The 25306-nt window shown below is 58.2% G+C and overlaps 3 protein-coding genes and 1 long non-coding RNA gene across 5 annotated transcripts in view; 2 read left to right on the forward strand and 2 right to left on the reverse strand.

Moving 5' to 3' along the window:
- The window catches only part of RBM10 (RNA binding motif protein 10), a 26154-nt gene extending 18054 nt beyond the window's left edge, over positions 1 to 8100 (reverse strand). Inside the window, 2 exon segments of the mRNA XM_029067193.2 lie at positions 1092 to 1234; positions 7959 to 8100. Of these exon segments, the coding sequence (XP_028923026.1) occupies positions 1092 to 1234; positions 7959 to 7994 (179 nt within the window). The 5' untranslated portion in view covers positions 7995 to 8100.
- Positions 8101 to 11724: 3624 nt separating this feature from the next.
- Positions 11725 to 17914, forward strand: NDUFB11 (NADH:ubiquinone oxidoreductase subunit B11). Its single transcript, XM_029067022.2, has 3 exons — positions 11725 to 11936; positions 16806 to 16936; positions 17738 to 17914. The coding sequence occupies exons 1-3, from the start codon at positions 11745 to 11747 to the stop codon at positions 17862 to 17864; spliced, it is 450 nt and encodes a 149-aa protein (XP_028922855.1). The 5' UTR covers positions 11725 to 11744; the 3' UTR covers positions 17865 to 17914.
- Positions 17915 to 18690: 776 nt separating this feature from the next.
- On the forward strand, positions 18691 to 24504 carry LOC100082961 (caM kinase-like vesicle-associated protein). Of its 2 annotated transcripts, none has more exons than XM_029068053.2 (11): positions 18691 to 18852; positions 20205 to 20399; positions 20782 to 20913; positions 21025 to 21099; positions 21370 to 21508; positions 21618 to 21738; positions 22026 to 22101; positions 22387 to 22529; positions 22627 to 22705; positions 22856 to 22943; positions 23535 to 24504. In XM_029068053.2, the coding sequence occupies exons 2-11, from the start codon at positions 20305 to 20307 to the stop codon at positions 23721 to 23723; spliced, it is 1137 nt and encodes a 378-aa protein (XP_028923886.1). In that variant the 5' UTR covers positions 18691 to 18852; positions 20205 to 20304; the 3' UTR covers positions 23724 to 24504. The 2 variants fall into 2 exon arrangements, with proteins under 2 accessions (XP_028923886.1, XP_028923887.1); XM_029068054.2 differs by having other exon boundaries at positions 20205 to 20372.
- Positions 22382 to 25109, reverse strand: LOC114812958. Its single transcript, XR_003760571.1, has 3 exons — positions 24714 to 25109; positions 22622 to 22996; positions 22382 to 22474 (listed from the first exon to the last, which is right to left on the reverse strand). It is a non-coding gene; the product is annotated as an uncharacterized LOC114812958 (long non-coding RNA).
- Positions 25110 to 25306: the final 197 nt, after the last annotated feature.

Raw genomic sequence — 25306 nt, forward strand, 5'->3', positions numbered from 1 at the left:
AATAATAATCATAACTGTGGTATCAAGTGTGGTATTAATACGTGACAAGCACTGGGCTTTGCACTGGGGTAGATATGAGATAATCAGATCCCACCTGAGGCTCACAGTCTAAGTAGGAGGAAGAACAGGTATTGACTCTCCATTTTGCAGATGAGGGAACTGAGGCACCGAAAAGTGAAGTGATTTGCCCAAGGTCACCCAGCAGATAAGCGGTGGAGCCGGAATTAGAACCGAGGTCCCCAGCAGATAAGCGGTGGAGCCGGAATTAGAACCAAGGTCCTCGGACTACTCCCAGGTCCTTGTTCTCCCCAACTGGCCGCGCTGCTTCTCTATGGGACACGGCACTCTGCTGAGTGACTAGGACCGTGCTCGGGACATAGTCGATGCTCAATAAATACTACCGATTAATGAAGAGCTTCCCTTGACCACTCTCCCAACGTGATCCTTCCTATTTGCCAAACAAAGAAGTGGAGGGCCGGAGCGGGGAGTCGATAAAAATAATGATGGCATTTACTAGGCGCTTACTATGTGCCAAGAAATGGGGTAGATGCAAGATCATCAAGTTGGACACAGTCCCCTGTTCCCCATGGCGCTCACAGTCAGTGTGCTGAACCCCCACTTAACAGATGAGAGAACCGAGGAATGGAGAATTGAAGTGACTTGCCCATGGTCACACAGCAGGGAAGGCACAATGCCGGGATAAAACCCAGGTCTTCTGCTTCCCAGGCCCACGATCTTTCCGCTAGAGCATACGGAAAGAGCAGAGTTCCACGTCAGGGGTTGGAAAATCTGGATGGAAGTTTGGGCTTCTCTGGAAATCTGCTGTGCAGAACTCTGGTGGTGGGAGGGTGGAGCTGGGGGAGTGGGGTTGCTGCAGCCATTACCTGCCCCGAGGAGCCTATCACCAAGCTCACCGTCAAGCTCCTTAAGGAGCAGGGCCGGTGGTCGCTCTGGTCCCTGGGGCAGACCTCCAGGTCGGGGTCAGGGGGAGGCCGGGAATAGGGCAGATCCCGGCTGCCGGACTCTCCCCTGCCTCTCCCTCCCTCTCTCCGCTCCCCCGGCTGCGAGGGGGCGGGTGGCGGGGGCATTACCGTCTCTCATACTCCATCTCCTGCTGGGGCCGGCGGGGGCTGCAGGGGCCCCTCCTCGGCCGCTGGCTCCTTTTCAGTTCCCAGCCGCCACCGCTGCTGCCACCATGCTCCGCCAGCCTGGGGGACGGGATCCCACCGGGGATCTGCCAAAACCGGGAGGAAGCCGAGAATCAGCTGGGGCGGAGGTGGAGGGGGACGGGACGCGACAGTGCCTCCTACATTTGTCGGGGAGAGAAGAAATGAGGAGGGCCGAACCTCTCTAACCCTCAAACGGGGCTGCTTCCTTTTCATTCCCGGCCAGCCGGCCCGATCCTTCCCTTTTCTGCCGAGGAAGAAATCGAACTCCGCCCCCGGCCTCCATGGACTTAAACCTGGCTGTCTCCATCGTCTCGAGCGGGACTTCCGCCCCTCAGGAGGCGGGCAGCTCCCAAGCCGTTCATTTCTACTCAAACTCGATCCAGGACCTCTAAAGATGGGTCTGGGGAGGAGCTGCTCAACGGGGTGCTGCGCTTCCCAGACCAAGAGGTTATTTCAGTTACTCTTTTTAAAAAAAAAAAAATTAACAGGGTGAATGACTCACTAGAGCTGAGGTCTGAGAACTTCCCATGAGTCGATTTACGTAAAGCTACAACTGGACAGGTGGAGGATCGAAGGAGCAGGCGGGACTTTTCTGGGAAGTGTCTAGAGTTTTATCCTGCTGGGGCTCCGGGAGAAAGGGCCCAGTCCTGGGGTTCTGGGTCACGCTTGGCAAGCAGGGGAAGGTTTGCTGGCGAGGTGCAGGGGTGGTGGCTCTGACTGAAGAATTCCCCCGGGCACATTCCACCAGGCGGATGGACCCGAAAGGGTTTCCGAAAACATTCCCTGGAGCGGACGAGGTCCCAGGGTCACTAAGGCGACAGCCCCGGCCGGGTAACGGTGCCAGATCCGGCATTGACTCTATGGATGCCCCAGTGGTGTTGGCCGTAAATGAGTCCCGCGGGGTACGACCCCCGCCCCCGCGGCCCGGGCGGTGTGCTGCCCCCTGACCTGCCAACTTGCTTTGCTCTACTCCGGGCCCCGGTGGGAACCCCACCGGCAGGAACAGAGCCAGGGACCGATTTCCCCTCACAGGCATGAGGCTCATCCATCATTCCCAGTGGGATGTGCCTTCGTCCCACCCCGGCGGGAGAGAGGGCAAGGAGGGATGGATGACGAGGACTTTACCCAGGTCCCAGGATTCTGAGCCTCCCTCCAATCCTTCCTGGACAACTTCAGCTACCTGGAATTTACCCCTCCCCCAGATCCCACCTCACCCACAAATCTAGGCCCTCTCCAAGCACCACCCAGCTTCAGCCAGCTGACCGGGCCATTCCCAAACGTGGCTCTATGACAAAAGTTGGACACCCCATACTACTCTAGTACTTTTTAAATTTTTTTTTAATTTCATGGTAGTTGTTAAGTATTTCCTATGTGTCAAGCACTGTTCTGAGCACTGGGGTAGATATAAGTTGATCGGGCCCGATGCAGTCCCTGTCCCACATGGGGCTCAGAGTCTAAAGAGGAGGGAGAACAGCTATCAAATCTCCCTTCTGCAGTTGAGGAAACTGAGGCACAGAGAAGTTAAGTGACTTGCCCAAGGTCACATAGCAAGTGAGTGGTGGAGCCGGGATTAAACTCTGGCTCTCAGGCCCATGCTTTTAGCCACTAGGCCAGATTGCTTCCCTGCTTCCTTGGAGCGTTCCCAGTAGGCTGGGAAGACCTGGGCTTCTGTTAAGAAGCCGGGAAGCACAAGGGCCTGGCTCCACCAAGTCAGTAGCTCTGATTACCCGGAACTGAGGACGGCACCTTCCGGGAGCCTCGAGAGTGGCCCGAGCCGGTGGGCCGCCCCCCCGCCCCACAAATTGGCGAGTCGGCTTAGGCAACCTGGGAAGAGGACCCCTAAAGCCCAACTTCCGCAAGCCCTCAACCAGTCGGAACATCTGAAGGAGGCTCAGCGAGGCTAAGGGCCAGCGGGGCCGACGAGGCAAATGTTGGATTCCCGGCAGAATGGGGCTCCCTTCCTGGTGTGCACACTGGGCCTCGCCTTCCCCCGTAGTTCCCCACCCCCTCGGTCAGGAGTACACCCACTTCTCCCATAAACCGGGGGCCTGCGGTCTAGCAGAACTCTGCGGAAAGCAAGACTGGCATGGTAGTACTCACTGTGTCCAAAGCTGGGCGTAAACTGTTCCTCCGCAGAGTGCGGCGCCCTGTAGCCACACAGCCTCGCGTCGTGGGACAAGCGCTCCCTGACGCGCTAATCACGCTCTAGGCAAAATGCGCGGAGGCGACGGCAGAGCCGAGCGCCCCGGGGCGCTGGGGGCTCCGTCCCACTGAACCTGACCGAGGACTTCGGTCCGGGACAAAGAGGTCACGGAGCTGGCGACCCAAGGGCTCCGCCCCCCGGTTCTTTGGGGCAGATTTCGGGGATCTGAGCGGATCTTCCTGGAAAGCCAACCAGGACTTAACAAGAGGAGTGGGTGAAGATCCAAAAGGCACTCCCTTCCAAGGCAAGGCTCTGGCCCAGGTGGGTGAGATACCAACCACTCTTTACAGCCCACTTGGGATTCTTCCAAATGGCAGTCTAGAAAAACAAAAAGAAAAAAAAGCCTCTTTTAAGCCACTCCCAGCGGTGCTCTTCCTGTGTACCGAAGGGAGGGTAATTCAAGAAGGCAGGTGGGCAGTTGGGCAGCAGCCCCGAGCAGGAATCTGAGAGAAACGACTTGGGCTCTCAGTGAATTAAAACACTTGCCAGGGAGGGCGCGTTGCACCGTGACAGCCCAACGCTTCGTTAGGCCTCAACGAAGACAGCGGGAAAACGGCTCCCATTGACAGCAGTCGAATGTGGTGCCGGAGCCGAGCGCCTTGTGGGTTTCCTGATTCACCCCCTTCTCTCCCTCCCAGGCCTCAGCAAACTTAACGGCAGGAGAGGGAATGGGAATGGGAGAGGTCGCAAGCCCCCAATATTCAGCCTTGGGGCCAGAGCACGGCCATGGACATTAAGCTTCCAATGTCCCTCCTACGAACCCCAGATTGCAAATCCGCATGTTTTCCGAGCTGGGCCAGACAATTCCGGGGCCCACCAGCAGTGCTGGGGGACGATGCGACCCGCTGATTGACCCCCATTATAAAGTAACGCCCCCCCCCCCCCCCCAGCTGCCCAAAGGAGAACGGAGAGGCAGCGTGGCTTAGTTGAAAGAGCATGGGCTTGGGAGTCAGAGGACGTGGTTCTGAACCCGTCTCCTCCACTTGTCTGATGTGTGACCTTGGACAAGCCACTTAACTTCTCTGTGCCTCAGTTACCTCATCTGTAAAATGAGGATTAAGACTGTGAGCCCCACGTGAGACGACCCGATTACCTTGTAACTACCCCACTGGTTAGAACAGTGCTTGGTACACTTGGTAGCTCTTAAATACCATCATCACTATTATTATTACTATTATATTAAGTACCAGCTGTCTTTGGCCTCTAAAAGTGAGAGGTCTGAGAACCGACATGTGGCCTCTCGCAACTCTCAATTTGGCTCCCAGTCTGCTTGGCCTTTGCCCTCCCCCGCCCCCACCTCCAACCTACCCACCTGGTCAAACCTAACTGCCCATCAGACCCAGAGAACGTCACCACCCCGGGATGGACATTCTAGGCTTGGAGGAGGAAAGGATGGCAGGCATACAGTACCAAGAGGCTACGCCCGGAAGAGAGGGGGGAGGGACTGAAAAAGGGTTCTGAAATGGAAGAGGATAAAGCGTGAAACGAAACACCCAGAACGCTGGAAAGAGAAAGAGTTAAGACATGCAAGGAAAAAATAAAAAACAATGCTGGGTAACAAATCTGTGACAAGCAGAGAGAGCGCAACAGGGAAGATTCAGCTGAGCCGCCAGGTGACTGAGGGAGGCCGCTACAGAAGCCTGGCCCAGCCCAGGAGAGGACATGTAAGTCAATCAAATGTATTTGAGTGCTGGGTGCAGAGCACTGTGCTGAGCACTTGGGAGAGTACCAAATATGAATTAGTAGACACCTTCCAACAGAGGGAAGAAGGGATTAGAACCCAGGTCCTTCTGACTTCCAGGGCCCTGCTCTATCCACTAGGTCATACTGCTTCTTGCTGGGTTGAAAAGGGTTGCACTGCGGCTGCCTTGGACTTACTGCCTTTCTGCTTAAAGCGGGGGCTCCTTTCACCTATTGGTGCGGGACTTGGCGAACAACAATCCCATGGTAGCCCTTCCCTTGCTCTTCTGGCTTTTGGCCTCCAGTTGTGGCCTCTCTGGGCCTTCGGTTTTAAAGGCCTTCTCTTTTCAGTCTCCCTTCACACAGAAGCTACTCCACTGCTCTTTTCTCTCTCTGCCCCTCTGTCCCTCCAGGCAGTCACAGAAACCCTACCCCTGAGCTAAATGGTTTTCCTTCAGCACCTTTTCTGCAGCAAGCCCAGGGATCAGAAGAAGTGAGGGGCTATTATGCTGGGCTTTGATGTTCCACCCATTATCTCATCCAGGAGCATTAAGTCTTGCTCAAAATGATCCAGGTCTCCCATAGGCAAAACAGAAACCACACTGCAAGCAGACTCCTCTATGACCTCCAGGTAGCTTCGCTTTGGCCCAGGAGGGATAAGGGATGTTAGTCACCGCCCTGCCCCAATACCCCAAACAGTTCAGTCGCCTGCTGTGGGTGGTGAGAGGGTAAGGGGGTGGGGAAGGGGGGAAGGGGTTCTGTGCACCGGATCCTTGCAGAGGAACCTGACAACCTGCAAGACCGCTTCACCCCAGGCCAACTTTAGCTATTTGGGCTGGGGAAACCACGTTGAGTATAGAGTTTGCTATATCTCACGTGATCTGGGTCTGACAGATCCTGAGGCTCAGAACACTCGATGGATCACAAAGGCTGGGAATTCTATTCCTAGATCCGACACTACTCAAGGACAAGTTACTTTAGCTTCTTTATGTGTCAGTGGCCTTGGCCAACGCAGAAATACTCTGCCTCGGAAAGATGTTTTGGGGGGAACGAGGGGGAGCACAGTTCTTGGAACTGGGAGCAGGGTAAGCTCTTTCACTTATATCCAGACACCTCACCAGCTTGATACTGAGGAGTCCCACTGTGGGTCCAAGAGAAAGAGCACCGCTTTGGGAATCGGGAGATCTGAATTCCAGGCCTAATTCTGCCTGCTGAGGCTATGCCATTAGGGGTAAAGGTTTCTGACTCAGGAATCACTGGCTCACTCCACGAGGTGGACAGGCCCCGCGGGAAAGCGGGAAAACAGGTAGCCAACGTGGGCGGCGAAAACCGCAGCGGTTCCTGAAGCAACGGGCTGCTCGCGGGTAACAGACGAGGGCCCAGCCTCGGCACGATGCTTGCACTCGCTTGGCCGGAGATGGGCCTGACACGCAAAAAGGCTTTGCGCTTATCTCGCAAGGGTCTAAGCCCCTGCCCGCCTTCTTGCTCACTGCTATCTGGCCCCAGAAGGAATATTACTGGCAGGAGGAGAGAGTAGGAGTGGCCCTGTGCAAATTGCTCTCAAGGGATAATCCATTTCTTCACTCGGGCTCATCTGTCCTTCCCGGATGGGGACTTCATCGTATGGTGATGATTTAGGAACAAAAGGAACCAACTCCATAACTCCCTCAGCCAATCTTTGAAATGGAGAAGTAATCACCAGGCTCATGAAGGATGGTGTTTGTTATGCGCTTACTATGTGTCAAGCACTGTTCCAGGCTGGGGCAGATACAAGTTAATAATCGGGTTGGACACAGTCGCTGCCCCACATGGGGCGAGAGTCTTAATCCTCATTTTATAGATGTGGGAACTGGGGCCAAGAGAAGCGAAGTGCCTTGCCTGGACTCCCCAGGCCCATCCTCTATCTACTAGGCCATGCTGCTCCTGAGGAAAGATGCAATGTCAGAATCCTCGCCCTGTCTTAGAGGGTGTCCAGCTGCCAAAGAGGGAGCCCACTGACAGAAAAAAGAAGGGGGGGGGGGGTGGCACATCAGTTCCTTGGTTAGGCGATGTGACAGTTTGATATTAAGTATGGAGGCAGGGATACCAGTGCTCAGAAACCATTACATCAACAGTAAATGGGCCTTCCCACACTTACAAGCATATATACACATATATACACACATACACATATACACACACATATATATATATATATCCACACGTATATAAATACACACACGCACACACATACATACACATATGCACACACATATAAACATACACGTACACACGCATAAAAATACACACATATGCATGTACATATAGGCATGTGTAGAGGCGTACATATAAATACATGTACATATAGGCACGTACGGGCGCCTCCCTATATGTACATATAGGGAGGCACTGACGCATACATGCATGTACGTGCGCATATACACACATGTACATGTAAACGCGTGCAGAAACGCATACATACACATACCTACACACATACATATATGTACATACCCCCCCGACCCCCCCCCCCGATCCTTTAGCTTCTTCCCTGTCACTGGGGTGGGGGGTCCTTGTCCCCTCCCTCCTTTCCCCGACACTGTGTGAGGTGCCCGCAGAGAAGGCCGCTCCGCCCGTCCCGCCCCGGCCCCCGTGGGGGGAAGGCGCGGGCGGCCCGGTTCTTCCCGCCGGAGGGGAGGGGAAAGCTGGTCTGGGCCGCTCAGCCCCTCCATCCCCGAGGGAGGGCTGCGGGCGCCGGCGGGTGGGCAGGCCCGCCGCCCCCCACCAGGAGGGTTGCGCTGCCTCCACGCTGCCCGCCGGACCCACACGGACACGGTTTTTAACGGTTCCCGATCCGGCCGGGCTCCCCTCCCCCACCCCGCCTGCGCGCGCCCGCCCCCCCCCCCCCCGCCCCCCCCGGTCCTCACCTCAGCCCCGCCTGCCAGGAGGGAACCGCCGGACATCACCCCCCCCGCCTCTCCTCCTCCTCTTCTTCCTCCTCCTCCCCGCACTCCCGAGACCGACTGTCCGGTGGCCGACACGGGACGCGTCGACGCCGCCTCCCCCCCCCCGCCCCCGGCCGCCAAGCCCCGACACAAAATGGCGGCGCCCGCCGCCCCGCAACGTTCGGGCCGAGGGCGGCCCCGCCCACGGGCTTCCTCATTGGCCGTCTTTCCAGGCGCTGACAGCGCCCTCCCCCCGCTCCCGCCCCAGGCCCGGAGCCCATCGGGGATTGGCGGACGCGGCTGTCCGTCAGGGGGGAACGCCCCATCCGCCTGGGATCTCCCTCGCGGATTGGTGGACGCGGGTGTCCGTCACGGCCGGGACGCCCCCATCCGCCCGGCGGCCTCGCGGGAAGTACGTCATGACCCGCCTCCCGCCCCCCAAGAGCTCAGCGATTGGTCGACTCTTCCGTCTATCTGAAGTCAGCCCCGCCCCGTTTTAAAGCGCTAGACCAGGCCGTCGGCCTCGAGCTGCCAAGGAAAGTCAGTAGCTGTCAATAATAATAGTAACTATAATAATAATGATAATAATAATAATGATGATGTTGGTATTCGTTAAACGCTTACTACGTGCCAAGCACTGTTCTAAGCGCTAGGATAGATTCAAGGTTGTCCCATTTGGGGCTCACAGTCTTCATCTGAGAAGAAGCCACATACGAGAATAATAATAATAACGTTGGTATTTGTTAAGCGCTTACTATGTGCAGAGCACTGTTCTGAGCGCTGGGGTAGATGCAGGGTCATCAGGTTGTCCTATGTGAGGGTCACAGTCTTCATCCCCATTTTACAGATGAGGGAACTGAGGCACAGAGAAGTGAAGTGACTTGCCCACAGTCACACAGCTGACAGGCTCAGCGGAGAGAGCCCGGGCTTGGGAGTCGGAGGTCGTGGGTTCAAATCCCGACTCTGCCGCTCGTCAGCTGTGTGACTTTGGGCAAGTCACTTCACTTCTCTGTGCCTCAGTTCCCTCATCTGTAAAATGGGGATTACGACCGTGAGCCCCACGTGGGACAACCTGATCACCCTGCGTCTCCCCCAGCGCTTAGAACAGTGCTCTGCACATAGTAAGCGCTTAACAAATGCCATTATTATTATTATTATCCCCATTTTACAGATGAGCTCACTGAGGCCCAGAGAAGTGAAGTGACTTGCCCCAAGTCACACAGCTGCTCAGGGGCGGAGTCATTCATTCATTCAATAGTATTTATTGAGCGCTTCCTATGTGCAGAGCACTGTACTAAGCGCTTGGAATGGACAATTCGACAACAGCTATAGAGAATAGAGAAGCAGCGTGGCTCAGTGGAAAGAGCACGGGCTTTGGAGTCAGAGATCATGGGTTCAAATCCCCGCTCGGCCATTTGTCAGCTGTGTGACTTTGGGCAAGTCACTTAACTTCTCGGTGCCTCAGTTACCTCATCTGTAAAATGGGGATGAAGAATGTGAGCCCCACGTGGGACAACCTGATTCCCTTGTGTCTACCCCAGCGCTTAGAACAGTGCTCGGCACATAGTAAGCGCTTAATAAATACCAACATTAGCTAGAGACTATCTCTGCCCAGTGACGGGCTCACAGTCTAATCGGGGGAGACAGACGGACAAAAACAAGATAACATAATCACAGTAAATAGAATCAAGGGGATGGACACCTCATTAACAAAATAACTAAGCCCGTTAATGGGCAGGGATTGTCTCTATCTGTTGCCGAATTGTAAGCAGGGATTGTCTCTATCTGTTGCCGAATTGTAACAGTGGAAAGAGTCCGGGCTTGGGAGTCGGAGGTCATGGGTTCGAATCCCGACTCCGCCACCTGTCAGCTGTGTGACTTTGGGCAAGTCACTTCACTTCTCTGGGCCTCAGTCGCCTCATCTGTAAAATGGGGATGAAGACCGTGAGCCCCACGTGGGACAACCTGAACACCTTGCAGCCCCCCCCCCCCAGCGCTTAGAACAGTGCTTTGTACAAAGTAAGCGCTTAACAAATACCATTCTTATTATTAGAACTGTGCTCTGCACATACTAAGCGCTTAACAAATACCAACATTATTATTACTATTACATTCCAAGCGCTCTGCACACAGCAAGCGCTCAGTAAATACTATTGAATGAACTAAGCAGTTCACTGAATGGGAAGCAGCGTGGCTCAGTGGAAAGAGCCTGGGCTTCGGAGTCAGAGGGCATGGGTTCGACTCCACTTGTCAGCTGTGTGACTGTGGGCAAGTCACTTCACTTCTCTGTGCCTCAGTTACCCCATCTGTAAAATGGGGATTAACTGTGAGCCTCACTTGGGACAACCTGATGACCCTGGATCTGCCCCAGCACTTAGAACAGTGCTCTGCATAGAGTAAGCGCTTAACAAATGCCAACATTATTATTATTATTATTATTATTATTATTAAGCGCTTGGAAGGGACGGTTCGGCAACGGCAACATGAGAAGCAGCGTGGCTCAGTGGAAAGAGCCCGGGGCTTGGGAATCAGAGGTCATGAGTTCGAATCCCGGCTCTGCCACTTGTCAGCTGTGGGACTGGGGGCAAGTCACTTGACTTCTCTGGGCCTCAGTGACCTCATCGTAAAATGGGGATGAAGACTGTGAGCCCCACGTGGGACAACCTGATGACCCTGCAGCGTGGCTCAGTGGAAAGAGCCTGGGCTTCGGAGTCAGAGGTTATGAGTTCGACTTGCAGCTCTGCCACTTGTCAGCTGTGTGACTGTGGGCAAGTCACTTCACTTCTCTGGGCCTCAGTGACCTCATCTGTAAAACGGGGATGAAGACTGTGAGCCTTATGTGGGACAACCTGATCACCCTGTATCTACCCCAGCGTTTAGAACAGTGCTCTGCACATAGTGAGTGCTTCACAAATACTAACATTATTATTATTACCCTGGATCTCCCCCAGCGCTTAGAACAGTTCTCCACACAGAGTAAGCGCTTCACAAATACCAACATTATTATTATTAAGTCACTTCCCTTCTCTGGGCCTCAGTTCCCTCATCTGTAAAATGGGGATGAAGACTGTGAGCCCCACGTGGGACAACCTGATGACCCTGGATCTCCCCCAGCACTTAGAACAGTGCTCTGCATGTAGTAAGCGCTTCACAAATACCAACATTATTATTGTTAAGTCACTTGAGAAGCAGCGTAGCTCAGTGGAAAGAGCCCGGGCTTTGGAGTCAGAGGTCATGAGTTCGAATCCCAGCTCTGCCACTTAGCTGTGTGACTGTGGGCAAGTCACTTCACTTCTCTGTGCCTCAGTTCCCTCATCTGTAAAATGGGGATGAAGACTGTGAGCCCCACGGGGGACATCCTGATTCCCCTGTGTCTACCCCAGCGCTTAGAACAGTGCTCGGCACATAGTAAGCGCTTAACAAATCCCAACTTCCCTTCTCTGGGCCTCAGTTCCCTCATCTGTAAAAGGGGGATGAAGACTGGGAGCCCCACGGGGGACAACCTGATGACCCTGGATCTCCCCCAGCGCTTAGAACAGTGCTCCGCACAGAGTAAGCGCTTCACAAATACCAACATTATTATTAACGGAGAAGGACCGTCCCTGGCCGACGACGAGCGGCCCCGCGCGCAGGCGCGCCTCGGCCAGGGAGCGCGAGGACGGCAGGGTCGCGCACGCGCGTCAGTCCCGGCCAACGGCGCATGCGCAAGGGGCGACTTCCGGTCCCGCCAGGGGCAGGAGGAGGAGGAGGAGGAGGCGGCGGGGTGTCATGGCGGCGGCGGGGTGGCTGGGGTCGTGCTCCCGTCGCCTCCTCGGGGCGGCCCGGGCCCCGGCCGGTGTGTCGCGCTGGCGCTCCGGCGGTGTGGGCGCCGTGGCGGCCCCGGCCGAGAAGGGGAGCCCGGAGCCGGTGGTCCATCAGCAGGAGGACCCCGACCCGGAGGACGTCAATCTCTACGAGAAGGTGAAGGCGGGCACGGGCCGTCACCACCCGCCCCAACGCCCGCCACGCGCCCCGGGGCCCATCCCTGCCGCGGCACACGCGCTTAATAATCATAATGATGTTGGTATTTGGTAAGCGCCTACTATGTGCAGAGCACTGTTCCAAGCGCTGGGGGAGGTCCAGGTTGCCCCCCCCCCGTGGGGCTCACAGTCTTCATCCCCATTTTACAGAGGAGGGAACTGAGGCCCAGAGAAGTGAAGGGACTTAATGATAATGGTGGTATTTGTTAAACTCCTACTATGTGCAGAACACTGTTCCAAGCGCTGGGGGAGATCCAGGTTGCCCCCCCCCCCCGGTGGGGCTCACAGTCTTCATCCCCATTTTACAGAGGAGGGAACTGAGGCCCAGAGCAGTGAAGGGACTTAATAATAATGGTGGTATTTGTTAAGCTTCTACTATGTGCAGAACACTGTTCCAATCGCTGGGGGAGATCCAGGTTGCCCCCCCCCCCCCCCCCCGTGGGGCTCACAGTCTTTATCCCCATTTTACAGAGGAGGGAACTGAGGCCCAGAGAAGTGACGGGACTTAATGTTGGTATCCAAGGTCATCAGGCTGTCCCCCATGAGGCTCCCAGTCTTCATCTCCATTTCACAGAGGAGGTCACTGAGGCTCAGAGAAGTGAAGGGACTTAATAATAATAATGTTGGTATTTGTTAAGCACTTACTAAGTGCAGGCACTGTTCTAGCGCTGGGGGGGATACAGGGTCATTAGTTTGCCCCCCACAGGTTGGGGGACATTAGGTTGTCACAGTCTTCATCCCCATTTTCCAGATGAGGTCACTGAGTTACCGAGAAGTGAAGTGACTTACCCACAGTCCCTCAGCTGACAAGTGGCCGAGCTGGAATTCGAACCCATGACCTCTGACTCCCAAGCCCACATTCTTTCCACTGAGCCACACTGCTTCCCATATAAATATCACCACTGACCTCCTGCTGACAACTTCTTGTCTGGTGTTCATTGGGCGCTTATTATGTGCATCTGCTAAGTGCTGGGGGAGATACCCAGGGCTCAGTGGAAAGAGCTCGGGCTTGGGAGCCAGAGGTCATGGGTTCGAATCCAGGCTCTGCCACCTGTCAGCTTGTGACTGCGGGCAGGTCACTTGACTTCTCTGGGCCTCAGTTCCCTCATCTGTAAAATGGAGATCAAGACTGTGAGCCTCATGAGGGACAACCTGATGACCCTGTATCTATCCCAGCGCTTAGAACAGTGCTCTGCACATAGTAAGTGGTTAACAAATACCAACATTATACCCGCTGATAGGGTTGGACACACTCCCTACCCCCCGCATGGTGGTGATCCCCAGTGGACAGATGAGCTAGCCAAGACCCAGAGGAGGTAAGAGACTTGCTCAAGGTCACACAGCAGACTAGTGGCAGAGGAGGGATTAGAATCCAGGTTTTTCTGGCCCCCAGGCCCGGGCTCCAGTGACTTAACCACGCTGCTTCTCTCCAGCCTTCCGTCCTCTGTCCTTGGGGCTTCTCCGGCCACTAACTGGCATCGGGAGCTTCTTTGGAATAGGTTCTTTTTAGTGGGGGGAGGATCCCGATTTTCCTGGTGTTTTCAAGGTTCCCATGCTCTTGGCCAGATGCAAAGCCACCCAGGCAGTTGCCAGCCACTGGGAAACCTGGTCAAAGAGGGACTCTAGACTGTATTGATAATAATAATGTTGGTATTTGTTAAGCGCTTACTATGTGCAGAGCACTCTTCTAAGCGCTAGGGTAGATCATCAGGTTGTCCCATGTGGGGTTCAGAGTCTTCATCCCCATTTTACAGATGAGGTAACTGAGGCACAGAGAAGTGAAGTGACTTGCCCACAGTCACACAGCTGACAAGTGGCAGAGCCGGGATTCCAACCCATGACCTCTGACTCCCAAGCCCGGGCTCTTTCCACTGAGCCACGCTGTAAGATCGTCGTGAGCAGACAATGTGCTTCTTTATTGTTCTATTGAACTCTCCCTAGCGCTTAGTACAGTCCTCTTCAGAAAGTGAGCACTCAAGAAATGCAATCGACTGACTGACTTCCCTCGGATCAAGTGGATGCTCAGGGTGTTCACTGTGCGGAGCACTCTACTAAGCGCTCAGGAGAGTACCAAAGAACAAATAATCACAGTCCCTGCCCTCTAAGACTATGCGGTCTAGGAGACAGACAGAAAAGCAATTTTCAGATAGTAGGAAGATGGAAAAGGGGGCATGTGTAACATGGCGCCCGGGAGGTTGGCCGATCCAGCCTCCCTCACCCCTGACCCCTTTTGGGAAACTTGATCTGTGGCTGCTCCTGGGAAATGTGGAGTTCCTAAAATGTCAAAAGTTCCCGAGTTTGGATGAAGATGGGAGGAATGGGGTGCTTTCCTCTCCACCCGGGACTCTGTCTCTTCTTGAGGTCCCACATTTGCTACTTAATAGGTTTACCACTCTCAGGGGATTGGATGGGTAGGAAGATCCTGTAGCCAAGGCCCTAGAAATCCTATAATTATGGTACTTGTGGAGAACTGATTTTGTGCCAGAAACCGCTCCATGCGCTGGGGTACATACAAGCTAATCAGGTTGGAAATGGTGCCTCTTCCACATGGGGCTCACAGTCCAAGTAGGAGGGAGAAGAGGCAATGAGTTCTCATTTTACAGATGAGGTAACTAAGGCCCAGAGAAGCTGTTACTTGCCCAAGGTCACACAGCGGACAAGTGGCAGAGCCGGGATTAGAACCCATGAACTTCTGACTCCCAGGCCCGGGCTCTTTCCGTTAGGCCACACTGCTTCTCCGAGCCTCCGGGCAAGGAACGCAGAAGCCTGGGGGAATCTATCTTGGGGCCATCCTCCTAAGCCAGTGGCTGACGTCGCTACGATCCCCTGGACTCCCCTTACCTCATTTCATGCCTCCTTCTTCCCACTTAGTACAGTGCTCTGCACACAGTAAGCGCTCAATAAATACGAATGAATGGTGGCTATTCCGGCTTCCCTTCCTACCCTGAGTCCTGCTCCCTGAGACTGGAAGGCAGTGATGACCCTCTATACCCTATCCCATTCTCCCTTCCCTCTCCTTCCTCTAGCAGTGAGGTGGGTAGTGAGAATGAGTATTTTCACGTGCTCCCCATTCTCTGACCCCTGGCTTCCTGGGCCTTTTTCTTGGGCAGTGTGGTCTAGAGAAGCAGCGGGGCTCAGTGGAAAGAGCCCGGGCTTGGGAGTCAGAGGTCATGGGTTCCAATCCCGGCTCCGCCACTTGTCAGCTGTGTGACTTTGGGCTAGTCACTTCACTTCTCTGAGCTTCAGTTACGTCATCTGTAAAATGGGGATCAAGACCGTGAGCCCCGCGTGGGACAACCTGATCACTTTGTATCCCCCCCAGCGCTTAGAACAGTGCTTTGCACATAGTAAGCGCTTAACAAGTGCCATCATTATTAGTGGGAGTCGGGAGGACCTGAGTTCAAATCCCGGCTCCACCGTTTGTCTGCTGAATGACCTTGGGCAAGTCACTTGACTTGTGTGCCTCAGTTACCTCATCTGTAAAAAAGGGATTAAGACTGTGAGCCCTATATGGGACAGGGACTGTGTCCAACCCGATTAACTTGTATCCAGCCCAAGGCTTAGTACTGTGCGTGGCACACAGTAAGCGCTTAACAGATACCACTGTTATTATTCTCGGCCCCCTCTTCGTCTGTTAAATCTGCCATTCTGTTTTCCTGTGTTACACTCTCTCATTGCCCTTTTCTCCTTTATGATGTCTCGACAGCCAGAAAGAGTGTTTAGGCTTTCATTCTCTTTATTGCCGCCTTCATCCCCACCCCCGCCCAAGGCTGGGTAGGGTTGTATGTTTGGAACCCTTCCCTCTTCTTTTCTCCCCCTGGGCAGGGGCTGGGGGCAGTGGGCTGGGGAAGGCAGCAGCGGGGCTGGAGAGGATAGGAGTGTCAGGCAAGGTGACCCGCCTCATCCCGGAGCTTGGACTCCAGGTGTTGTTCTGTGGGGATTCCGCCTGCTGGGGTCTGATTAAAACTGTTGGTTCCCCAGGCCCACTTGTACGCACGCTCCATCTGGATGTTGCCAAAACAGGGCCGGGGGTCGGGGGTGGCTGTCCTTGCTTCAGCTGTGCAAGGCTAGGTGGACGGAGCCCCGCATGGATACGTGGCTACTCGATTTAGCCCCCGTGCCCATCTGTCACCTGCAAACCGTTCGCCTGTTTCAGCAAAAAAAAACCCAGCCTAAACCACCACCACTTTGCTGTGGATGCCCACGGGTTGGGCTGGGTAAACTGAGGGCATCTCGGGTCTCTACCGCTCGGTGGCTGCCGGGCAGCCCGTCCTCGGGGCGGGGAGCTGCCCACTACAGATGAGGCCCGGGGGGCGGGCTGGAGAAGGGCCAAGACGGGGAGGGAGCGGCGACCTCAGGGTGAGCCAAGGACAGGTATGGCTTACCCTGGGCACTTGGCCAGTGGCAGTGGCTACTCCACAATTAATAATAATGGTAGCATTTGTTAAGTGCTTATTATGTGTGGGACACTATACTAAGCACTGGGGTGGATACAAGCAACTCGGGTTGGACACAGTCCAGCCACTCACTCCTTCGTTTGCTCCTTCATTCATTCTGCATGATGGACTTGACCCGCACCTGCCCCATACCTGCCTCCTCATCTGTGCTTCCCATTCCGGGGGAGGGAGGGTGGGCAGACCAGCTAAGTTTCGCGGGCGGTGTCACTGGAGGTGAGCAAGAGGGCCGGGGTAGTCCTGGGCCGGTTGTCCGCTTAGGAAGATACCTCAGGCTGCCCCAGCTGTCGGGGAGGAAGGGGTGTGTAGGCTAGGGAGCTCCCTCTCTCACCTGAGCCTGCACCCCATTCCCTCAGAACCCCGACTCCCACGGCTTTCACCCGGACCCTTTCTTGGACCTGTGGAACATGCGTCTTGTCTTCTTCTGTGGAGTCTCCATCACCCTGGTGCTGGGCTCGGTCTTCGTTGCCTATCTGCCTGACTATCGGTGAGCTGGGGCCTGGCCCCCTCTCCCCCTCCACTCCCCGTTCCCTGGGACCCCAGCCCGCCCCGGACCTTCTCTTGACTGGACGCTGCCCGCCCCCACCCTCCCCCTCCCTCAGACCCTGGGGAGGTGAGGGGAAGCTTGCTCATGTAGGAGTCTGGCGCCCAGCTCTCCTTCCTTGTCATTTTGGGGAAGGGGAGGTGGGAGGCTTCCGCTAGACCCCTTCCCAACTGCAAGAAGGCCCAGCTGGGAGTGTGCGGTGACCGGAACGCACAAGTCCGTGGGGTGCGGGAGGGCTGGGGGGAGAAGGCCCTGGGCCCAGCAGGGCTGCCGCTCCCCTCCTCCCTCCAGGAGTGTTGACGTGGGAATGCGCCAGAAATAGCTCTTTGGGAATGTAGGGCAGAGCTGTGGGGGACGGGAGCGGAGCCAGGCGGCTGCCGCCGCGGCTGTTTTCACGCAAGGCTCCCTTCGTCTCGCCTCTCCCTCGGACCGCCCTCCCCCTCTGTGCAGCCTGCCCCTGCCCGCCCGCCGTTCTGCCCCCACTTCCCCTCCGGGGGCCGTCCCCTCGCCCTCGTCCGCCGGCAGCTTGGTTCACAGCCCCTCCCGCCTCTGAGGGTGGTCGCTGAGCACCCCCTACTCAAAACCCCCCCCCCCCCCCCCAGACCCATTAGCCCCGTGGCAGGAAGACCGCCGGCCTAGAACTAGGTTACCCGGGGCCCTGGAGGTGGGTCTGCTCCCCGTCCTCCCGGCAGGCAGCCCCCCCCCACCCCTGACCCTCTGTCCCCCGCGTGGCGGGCGCCACAGGATGCGGGAGTGGGCGCGGCGGGAAGCGGAGCGCCAGGTGAAGGAGCGCGAGGCGAAGGGCCTGCCCCTCATGGTCTCCAACTACTTCGACCCCAGCAAGATCGTGTTGCCCGAAGATGACGACTGAGCCCGACTCCTCGTCCTCCCCTTCCCCCAATAAAATGATTCACTCTCAGACTCTGGCTCCGTAGGCTCTTCTCCCAGGAGGGGGTGGCAGTGGGGTGGGGGGCCGCCCCCTCCTCGGTCCCTCCCCCCTCCCCTGGACCCGTCGGATCCCTCCTTCCGAGGGAGGCTACCTCCCCGACCACCACGGTGACCGAGCCGCCGGGGGGATCGCGAGGGTCGGGGCGGAGGCAGGATGGGTCCCCCCGGCCGGGTCCCCATCCCTCCTACTCACGGCCGAAAGGGCAGGATCGGCGTCCCGGGCCGAGCGGTTAATAACTGATGCCCGCCTGCCCTTTAGCGGCCAGAGCCCCCGTCCGGGTCTCGGCGTGTGGCGCCGGCTGCCGCCGCTCGCCTCACAACCCCCGACACCGGGCCGAAGATCCCCAACCCCCCTTGGGGTGCGGCGGGAAGGGGGTGCGTGACCGAGGTGGCCCCCGCTTTCCTCCAAGCCTTCCTCCCGGTCAGGACTCTGGGAGCCTACGAAGGGAGGCCAGTTGTGCGCCCCCGCACTGTGCCGGGGCGGCGTCAACCCGAGCTGACCTGTCGGAGCGGCACCGCTGGTTGCGTCCTTGCCCAGGGCACCCGAGGCCAGAGGGACTGCTGCCGTCCCTAGGGCTGGGGCTTGCCACTCTTAAGGCTGGTCCCTGCCATCCCTAGGACTGTTCCCTGGCAGCCGTGGGCTTCCTGGCCCGGCCCCGCCCCCGCCCCTCCGAGCCCCAACTTGGGCGGGCGAGGCGTTGTCGGGCGGCGCCCCCTGCTGGCGGCGCGGCCGCACTGCGGCTTCGGCTCCCGCTCGGCCTGGGCTCGGACCGAGCTCGGACGCCGGGCTGCGGGCTCCGGTCCCCGGTCCCCGGTCCCGCACACGGCCGCGCCCGCCCAGCTGACACGCTCCCCGCTCCAGCTGCTTCTGTCCGCCGCCCGGACCGGCCAAGCTGATCGACTCCCCCCAGGTGAGGGAGCGGCGGGACCGGTGGCAGGGGAGTCCGCGGAGGGTCTCTGTCCCCGGGGGGGCAGGGCAGGCTCTCCGGGGTCGTCTGCTCCTTAGGGTCCCCCGGGGAGGGGACGCGGTGGTCGCCCACGCCCGATATTCTCTGGGACCCGGCGCTGCTGGGTTAGGGTCCACTCTTCCCCCCCCACCCCTTTGGGTCCGGGGAATCACGGTCTCCCCGTCTGTCTTCCGCCCTGAGATCCTTCGGTCGAAAGGAGGGTCTCCGTTCCCTCCCTCCCCGCCTTCTGTCTCGGTAGAGATCTCTGGGAGGGGAAGGAGGGGTTCTCTGCGCCCCGAGTCCAGAGAGCTGAATCTCCCAGTATCTCCGTATTCGGTGTTCAGGGTCAGGCCGAGGGGGTGGCAGAGCGGTTTATCGCCTCCCGCTCCCTCGCCTGCGTCCTCGGGGCCGTGACCTAGGTGTGAAGGCTGAGAGACGGGTGGAGCCGTACACCGCCTCACGCCGTGTCCCTCCGAGTGATGTGTGTGACGCCGGCGGTCGGCTCACCCTAGCCGAAAATGTGGAAGGTCTGCCCGCTCGCCCCCTCCCTCCACGGTCTCCCCCATCTCCGGTGGGTTGCATTTCACCTACCCGGTCTTGGGGAGCCTCCCCCACCTCCGATCCGCCCACCCACGGACAACCGCTCGGGCCCTGGAAGGTAGCCAGGGACTCAGACTCCGGAGGGAGGCGTCCCGGGACACGGAGGGCCTGGCCTCGGCTCCTCCTAGAGCTACCTTATCATCCGGTGTGTTCCACAGCCCAAAATGCCCCTCGTCCCTGCCCCTTTCCCCTCATCTTCCGGGCCGCAGAGCCTCCTTTGGGACGCCAGTATCTCCAACCGGTGCGTCTCTGACGGTGACCTCTGACCTCACACCTGATGGGAGTCCCGAACCTCCTTCTGACTGGGGAGGGTAACTACCGGGATTGGGATTGTGTACATCCCTGCTTCTGTCACTGTCTAGCCTGGTCTTTCTCTCTCGCTGCCTCTCCTTTCCTCCACATCTCTGAATCTCTCTCTCTCTGGGTTCCTCACGCGCGTGCGTAGGAGCATCTGAGACTCACACAAACAGACACACGTTATCACTCCCCTGGGCCCTCTCTGCACATTAGTTTATCCTTCCTCCTGGTCCAAATGAGTGCCTGTAGCCCAGTTGCCATGGTGACAGCTCCATTACAGGTGTTGGACTGCTTTTGAGGGGTTAGTTGATGATTTCCTGTCTTTCCCCCCGCCCCCCCAGCCCCTTCTGGCCAGGGGAGGGGACAAGGGGACAGGAGTTCGCTAACCAGGTTCCTTTCCATGTGGCTCCCTACTCTAGCCGCCCCCCAGGGCCCTCCGCCTCCCTCTGCCTCGCCCGGGAGGGGCCCTCGGTCCCAGACCCCAACCCCCGGGCCGGCCTGACCCCGGGGCTGCCCGCGATGCCGTTTGGCTGCCTGGGCCTCCGACACGAGAAGAACTACAACAGCGAGAGTGACATCGCCGACAAGTATGAGATCGGGGCGCTGCTGCGGGCGTGAGTGTCAGGGTGGGGTCGCTGCAGTGGCTTGAGGGGGGGTGGGATGGGAGCGACGGGGGAGTCCAGGCCGTGGGCCTGGGCCGCAGGGAGTGGCCGAGGCCGGACAGAGGGGGAAGCGGGGCCGGGGGCACCTAGGCTGGGCTGAGGGAATCGCTGCCGGGACCAGGAGGTCACGGCGGGAGGGATGGAGGGAAGGAGAGAGGGAGGGAGGATGCTCGAAAGGGTCACGGCACCGGGGGAGGCCGCAGGGAAGTAGGTGTTGATGGGGAGGGATTGTGGGGTCGGGGCTGCGGGGAGCACGGACCGGGGGGGCAGGGAAGGGCGGGGCGGAGCTGCGGCGGGACGTGGGGCAGACCTGCCTGCCTCCCTCCCCTCCCAGGAAGGAGTTCTGCGAATTGTGCGTGGCCCGGGAGCGCCGGACGGAGCGCCTCTTTGTCTGTAAGAAATTTTTGAAGAAAGATGGGCGGCAGGTGCGCCGGGCAGCCCGCAACGAGATCCTCATCCTCAAGATGTGAGCCGGGAAGGAGCCGGGGGAACTGGGGATGGGAGGTCTTGGGGTGAGGTTGGGGGGGCGGGGTTCAGGTCTTCCTACGGTGGTCGTGACCCTGACTCTCCTCCCCAGGGTGAATCACCCCAACATCTTGCAACTCATCGACACCTTTGAGACACGCAAGGAGTTTTACATCATCCAGGAACTGTGAGCCCCCTGACTCCCCACCCCGCACCCCAGACCTCCTGCCTGCTCTGAGCTTCCACAGATCCATGTATTGTCTGTCGGAATCTCCTCTGACCAAGAGGCCACAGCCTTGATTGGCTGGGGCTGGGGCCCCCGGGTGGGAGCTCCCCAGCAGAGGAAGCAGAACCTGATCGAGGCCTGGGGTCATGCTGGGGTCACTAGGGGTCGGCCCCTTAGAGGGATGACTTGAGCGAGGGTTGTCTGTTCCCCCTGCCCGCCCCGTGCTTCTAGGGCTACCGGGGGAGACGTGTTTGACTGGATCCTGGAGCAGGGCTCCTACACGGAGCGAGACGCATCCGGCGTGGTGCGGCAGGTGCTGGAAGCCCTCGCCTACCTGCACGGTCTGCGTATCGTGCACCGCAACATCAAGGTGACCGGCAGGGCAGGGTCTCGGGGGCGGGACCTGGGGCAGGTACGAAAGGGTGGGTTCCCCCCACCCACCCTGAATTCATCTTCGGCCTCCCCCTCCATTCCTCTAGCTAGAGAACTTGATGTATTACACCCAGAACAGCCACTCCAAGGTGATGCTCAGAGACTTCTACCTGTCCCGCTTCGAAAGCGGAGCCCTTACCGAGCCCTGTGGCACCCCTGAGTACCTGGGTGAGTGCGTCTGCCGGGCTGGGGGTGGGGCTCGTGTCTGGATCTCATTCCCGCAGGTGTGTGAGTGCACCCGCTCGCTCCCAAATCCATACCCCTGGCTCAATCAATGGTATTTATTGAGCGGTGTGCGGAGCACTATCCTAAGCATTCGGGACAGTACAGCTTAACAGAGTTGATAGACCTATTCCCTGCCCACAAGGAGCTTAGAGTGTGGAGGGGGAGACAGACGTGACTATAAATCAGTAAAGTGCGGCTATGTACGTCAGCGCGTCGGGTCTCTCCCTCAGCCCCGGAAGTTGTCGCGCGGCAAAGATACGGCCGCCCCATCGACTGCTGGGCCGTCGGGGTCATCATGTTCATCCTGTGAGTAATGTGCGCCTCCCCGAGCCTGCCTCGATTTCCCCCTGGAGCCCGGCCCCTGCCTTCCTCAATTCTCCCCGCCCACCGGCCAAGGCCTCTCTGCAGAGCTCCCCCCCTTGCTTCTGGGACGCAGGCTGCCAGGGTCCCAGGTCCCCCCGACCCCCACCCCGTCCGACTCACCCGCCACACCTGGAGACCTCCCGTCTCTCGGATCACTGCGACCTGCTGATCCACGGGTGGACTCTTGTGGAGGACCCTTGACCCCCGTGACTCCCCTCTGCCCCGCAGGCTGTCTGGGAATCCTCCTTTCTACGACGAGCAGGAGGAGGAGGGCGGCGACGACGGCAACAGCAACCGCACCATCTTCCGCAAGATCCTGGCGGGAGACTACAGCTTTGACCCCCTGTACTGGGGAGACATCTCCCCTGCAGGTACCCCTTACCCGTCCACGATCCTAACTCCAGCTCCCCCCTCCCAATCCACTAACTCTGCCCCCCGTCCCCTTGACCACTCCCTTTCCTACCGCAGCTAAGAAGCTGGTGATGAGGCTCATGGAGATCGATCAGGACCAACGCATCACGGCCCAGGAAGCGCTCGGCCATGTCTGGTGGGGAAGCCCGGAGGGGCCTGGAGGAGATTGGGGGCGGGTGGTGGGGGAAGCGCCCGCAGGGATGACCAGATGGACGGGAGGGCCAGGACGAGACGGTCGCGAGAGCCGGGCCGGTCTTGAAAGATGCCCCCCTTCGTCTTCCCCCAGGATCTCGGGGAACATGGCGGCCGAGAAGAACCTGCGGGAGGGTGTGTGCGCCCAGATCCAGAAGAATTTTGCCAAAGCCAAATGGCAGGTAGGGCCTATAGAGGAGGTGACTCCCACAACCTCCTCCGGGGGTGGCGAGACCTGTAGAGGAGAAAGAGGAAGCTCTCACTGGCCTTCCCCCTGCCCCTACCATGAACTGCCCTATTTCTAGGCATTGAGGACTGGAAATGGGCCCTTTTTTCTCCCTTATGATATTTGTTAAGTATTTACTAGGAGGTCAAACGCTGTCTGAATGCTGGGGTAGATACAAGTTAATCAGGTCAGACACACTACCCGTCCCACACGGGGTTCACAGTCTATGTAGGAGGGAGATCAGGTATTGAATCCCAATTTTATAGTTGAGGAAACTGAGGCACAAAAAAGTTAAAGGACTTGCCCAAAGTCACACAGCAGGCAAGTGGCGGAGCCAGGGTTAGAACCCGGGTCCACTGACTCGCACACCCTTGCTCTCTTCGCTAGGCTCCACTGCTTTCTCCGGCTGTGTCCCCAATTCTCGGCATTGGTTTTGACCCATTTCTTGGGGCTTCAGTGTCCTTAGAGTTCCCTCCCTGAGCTTTGGTTTTCCCAGCCGGCCCCCTGACTCACCTGTTTCCCCCGCCACCCCCATCCCCAATTCCAGAAAGCGATCCGTGTGACAACCTTCATGCAGCGTCTCCGTGTCCCTGAGCCAGGGAGCCGGCTTCCTGTGACCCCTCGCAGCGCCATGAGTGTCACCCACCAGGTCACAGTGGAGGCTGAGGGGGGGGATCGGGTTGAGATGGGGGACCAGGTTGGGGTGGACAGTCAGCAGGAGGCCTCCAAGGACTGATGCTGTTTGCTGCCTTTCTCCCGATTCCCCTTCTCGAGGGCCCAACCCCTTTCCCTGCCATGGTTTCCCGGGGGGACTGGAACCCCTGAGCCAAGATGAAGGACAAACAGGTATCCACCCCGGCTAAAAAAACCCGAAAAAACAAATCCAAAAAACCAGGGCGGTTCTCTCCTCACCCTCGGATTTCCCTGGTTGAGAATCGACAATTTGTCACCCTCCAGGCCTCAGCCCCTGGTAACTCTAGGGGAAAGAGAGGCCCTCCCTGGGGTTAGTTCTTTTACATGCCCCCCTTCCCTCCCCAAATCCCCACGCTTTACTCCCCTGGGACTCCCGGCGGCTCTGGGAGGTGAAGGATCACGGTTCGGTTCGGTGGACTGAGCGGAGAAGCTTCTTTCCTCCTTCCCTCCCCCCGCTGCACCCCAGGCCAGGAAGAGGGAGGGGAAGGTGGCTGAGGAAGAGGAAAGGAAGGCTGCATGGAAAGAAGAGGAGGAGGAGGTTCTGGTTGTTTGTTGAGTGGTTCACATCCCTCCCTTTCAGTTTCCTTAGAAGCCACCCAAAAGGCCTCAGAGGAGTGGAGCCAGTTTGCCCCCCATCCCCACCCCCGCCGGGCCTACCTTCGGATGCGGGGTGGCGTGGGGCCGCTCCACGGTCCCCAGCTCCCCTGACCCTGTGCCCACCCCACCGGGCTATGCATGCTAACACCTGCTGCATGCCTTTCCCAGCCTTGCACCTGTTTTCTGACCAGTGCGTGTCCCAGCTCCTCCCTCTTGCCCCCCCCCCCCCCCCCGATCTTTCCTCCGTCCCCTAAACCTGGGTCAGGAGTAGAAATAAAGTTCCTTTCTCTGCATTTTTCTCTTGGTGTGGATCTCTGTACTTGGGTTTAATCCCTAAAGGGGGGGGGGGGGAGCCCGGGGGAGGGGGTGGCAGGCCCGGAGAAGCCCAGCCAAGAAAGTCCTGCTGGGGACAGGAGGTAAAGGTCAGAGGAAGCACCTGGGATGTCGGCCTACCCCCCGACGGTCCTGGGCCGGGAGGGACAGTGGATGACGTCTCTCTTTCTAGCCGCGGCTCTCCGCCCCATCTTTGGCCTCTCCCGGTGCCTCTGTCTTTCTGCCTCACTCTGGGTGTTCACCTCCGGCCACGCTTTGGCCTTCCTGCTGTTCCTCGGCCTCTCTCCTCGCCCGTCCCTGCGCTGGGTCCTGCTCCTCCCTTTGTTTCTCTCTCCTCTCCTTCTGTCTCTTCCTAGGGCAGAGACGGCCTCTCCCTTTGTCCTCCGCGGCGTCCGTTTTGTCCGGATGTGTCCCCGTGAATTGGGGGAGGGGGGGTCCCTTTGTGGGCCGAGGCGCCCTCTCCCCCCCGGACGTTTGGGGCTCCGGCCCTCGTCCCCTCCCCCCGGCCCCGGGCCCTTGGGCGACCACGTGCTCCCAGCAACTGCCAAAGCCTCGCCGGACTACAACTCCCGGCCTGCCTCGCCCGGCCCGGCCCGCCTTAAACCCTCCCGTGAAGGCCGGGGGGGGGGGGGTTCTTCCCTGGCTCCGCTCATTTCTCCGGCTGCCCGTTTTGGGGGTGGAAATAGCTCCTCGGCA

The sequence above is a fragment of the Ornithorhynchus anatinus genome, chromosome 6 (assembly GCF_004115215.2).
Source record: "Ornithorhynchus anatinus isolate Pmale09 chromosome 6, mOrnAna1.pri.v4, whole genome shotgun sequence".
In the NCBI taxonomy this organism is placed as follows: domain Eukaryota; kingdom Metazoa; phylum Chordata; class Mammalia; order Monotremata; family Ornithorhynchidae; genus Ornithorhynchus; species Ornithorhynchus anatinus.

What these genes read in the sequence shown, in the direction of transcription:
- LOC100082961 (XM_029068053.2), top strand. Translation starts at nt 20,305, where the DNA reads ATGCCGTTTGGCTGCCTGGGCCTCCGACACGAGAAGAACTACAACAGC. An exon ending in TCGTGCACCGCAACATCAAG is followed by an intron (nt 21,509 to 21,617) that starts GTGACCGGCAGG and finishes CCATTCCTCTAG; the next exon opens with CTAGAGAACTTGATGTATTA. An exon ending in TGGCACCCCTGAGTACCTGG is followed by an intron (nt 21,739 to 22,025) that starts GTGAGTGCGTCT and finishes TCTCTCCCTCAG; the next exon opens with CCCCGGAAGTTGTCGCGCGG.
- NDUFB11 (XM_029067022.2), top strand. Translation starts at nt 11,745, where the DNA reads ATGGCGGCGGCGGGGTGGCTGGGGTCGTGCTCCCGTCGCCTCCTCGGG. An exon ending in ACGTCAATCTCTACGAGAAG is followed by an intron (nt 11,937 to 16,805) that starts GTGAAGGCGGGC and finishes CCATTCCCTCAG; the next exon opens with AACCCCGACTCCCACGGCTT. An exon ending in GCCTATCTGCCTGACTATCG is followed by an intron (nt 16,937 to 17,737) that starts GTGAGCTGGGGC and finishes CGGGCGCCACAG; the next exon opens with GATGCGGGAGTGGGCGCGGC.